At 58.1% G+C, this 1,851-nt stretch overlaps 1 protein-coding gene across 1 annotated transcript in view; it reads right to left on the bottom strand.

Moving 5' to 3' along the window:
* Positions 1-872: 872 nt before the first annotated feature.
* LAMTOR5 (late endosomal/lysosomal adaptor, MAPK and MTOR activator 5) overlaps positions 873-1,851 on the bottom strand; it is a 1,348-nt gene continuing 369 nt past the window's right edge. Inside the window, exons 2-3 of the mRNA XM_010141300.1 lie at positions 1,413-1,530; positions 873-933 (exon numbers count right to left, since the gene is read on the bottom strand). Coding sequence (XP_010139602.1) covers positions 873-933; positions 1,413-1,530 — 179 coding nt within the window. The remainder of the gene's footprint in view (positions 934-1,412; positions 1,531-1,851) is intronic.

Raw genomic sequence — 1,851 nt, 5'->3', positions numbered from 1 at the left:
GCGGGTGGGCTCGAGGAATCAAGAGGCTTTTCCAACCCAAACGGTTCTATGATCTCTGACCCAGCTCAGTGTTAGCTCCACCCTGCGGTGAAGCTCCCTCCACTCCACCCAAGAGACCAGCTCCTTTGTTTCCCCTTACACTCAGCAAACATTTCAGCAGAGCAGTTTTTCAAGCTTTTTCGCCAGAGTGTTACCCCTGCCCCGTTTCAAATGCTCGACTCTCAAGAGGGAGAGGCCTGGACTCGGGTGGGTGCTGTCAGCATCCCTTCACGGTTCACACAGGGACCAGGCTGGACCCGCACGTACAAGGTTGAACTTCAGTCCAAGGCAGAGTAAGTCAGTAACTGTCACACGGAACATTTAACTAGAGGAGGCTAAACATTTCCCAGGAGAAACTCCTCGGAGAGTGTTTGTACCTTGTCTACTGGAGGAGCCTCCATTAATTCAAGACTTTGTGTGCTATTGCTCCTCTCTAGAGAAATGCTGATGAAGGGACTGGAGAAGTTCCCTCACCTGGCAAAGCAACGGGCACAGCTTCCACAGCCGAGCAAAGAGAAGCAAAGCGTGTGTTTGCCAGTCATTTATTGATTTCTCCACAAATAAGGCCATGCGCATACACACACACACCTCGTAGTATCTGACCATCACACGAGCTTGGTGAGTGACCCCCGGGTTGTCCTCAGCAGCAGAAGCACTAAAAGGTGAGTTGGAGACCCCGATAGCTGCGCAGGAGCTATTAAGCGAAGAGGGAGAACCTTCAGCCTGGGTTTGGTGCTACCAGTTCTGCGCTGGAGCAGAGGAGCAGAGCTGTCGTCCAGGGAGGAAGAGCTGGGCCGGAGGTGGGAGCGGAGCGCTGGGCAGCTTCCCGAGGGTCAGGATGCCAGTTTGTGCACTGCCACGGTGATGCTGTCGTGCTTCTGGATCATGATATTCCTAGGACAAGAAAAGGGCCGAGGCGGCTGAGGAGGCAACTGTGATGAGGGGGGGCTGGTGAGGGTGGTGAATGGGACAGAGGTGTCATTTGGGGGCTGTTGCAACCCCCTGGCTCTGCGCTAGAGCTGTGGGTCGCTGAGCCTCTTCCACCTGCTCCCACGAAGAGCGTTGGAGAAGTCTTTGCCTCCACTGCCTGGCTGCAGCGTGGGCTTTGCTCCCTGTGGGGATCCCAGAGCTGCAGGAACCCCCAGCCAGAACAGTTTCATAAGGCTTTTACCGTTCCTGCTCCTCGAGTTCCCACTAATCTAATGAATTCACATCATGGCAGTGACCACCCTCCTCCCTGGCTTCAGAGCTGGGGCCTCCTCCACCTTTGCCGGTTTAGCTCAAGAGGAGGAGAGCTGCTCTAGGGAGGGGCCCAGAGCTGGGGGAAAAGGCAAGCAGAGGGGAAAAGTGGCAGTCCCGGGCTGGAGACTCACCCGCTGTCCGACTCCAGGCACACCACGGGTGTATCAGTCGGGTCGGAGGTGAGCTTGGCTGCCTGCTGAGCGAGGACGGAGATGACCCCGGCGTGCTCATCCGAGAGGGTTCCCCGGCCTGCGAGAGGTGGGCGATATTGGCCAAAGCCTCACGGGCTGTGACAGTGCTTTGCGTGATCAGCCTCGCCGCGGGGCCAAGGGGGCTGCTCCCACCCGGGCCCATGTCCCTCCCCTGTGGGCTGACGCAGCGTCTCCCCGAAGTGTTGCCCTCAAACCACCCAAAAGCCTGAACTGAAGTGGCAGTTAGAGCTGGCTCTGGCTTCCTCCAGTGAGTGTGGGGGAAGCTGAGCACCGCAGTGCGGGGGGGTGCTGGGGGCCCTTGGGGACCCCCAAAGGTGTGTGAGGGGGCAAGGCTACAGTAGAGCAAGGCCTGGTGTCC

The sequence above is a fragment of the Buceros rhinoceros genome, unplaced genomic scaffold (assembly GCF_000710305.1).
Source record: "Buceros rhinoceros silvestris isolate BGI_N320 unplaced genomic scaffold, ASM71030v1 scaffold42828, whole genome shotgun sequence".
NCBI classification, from domain to species: domain Eukaryota; kingdom Metazoa; phylum Chordata; class Aves; order Bucerotiformes; family Bucerotidae; genus Buceros; species Buceros rhinoceros.
Note: the sequence above shows the minus strand (reverse complement) of the source record. Positions and strands in the feature narration are given on the sequence as shown.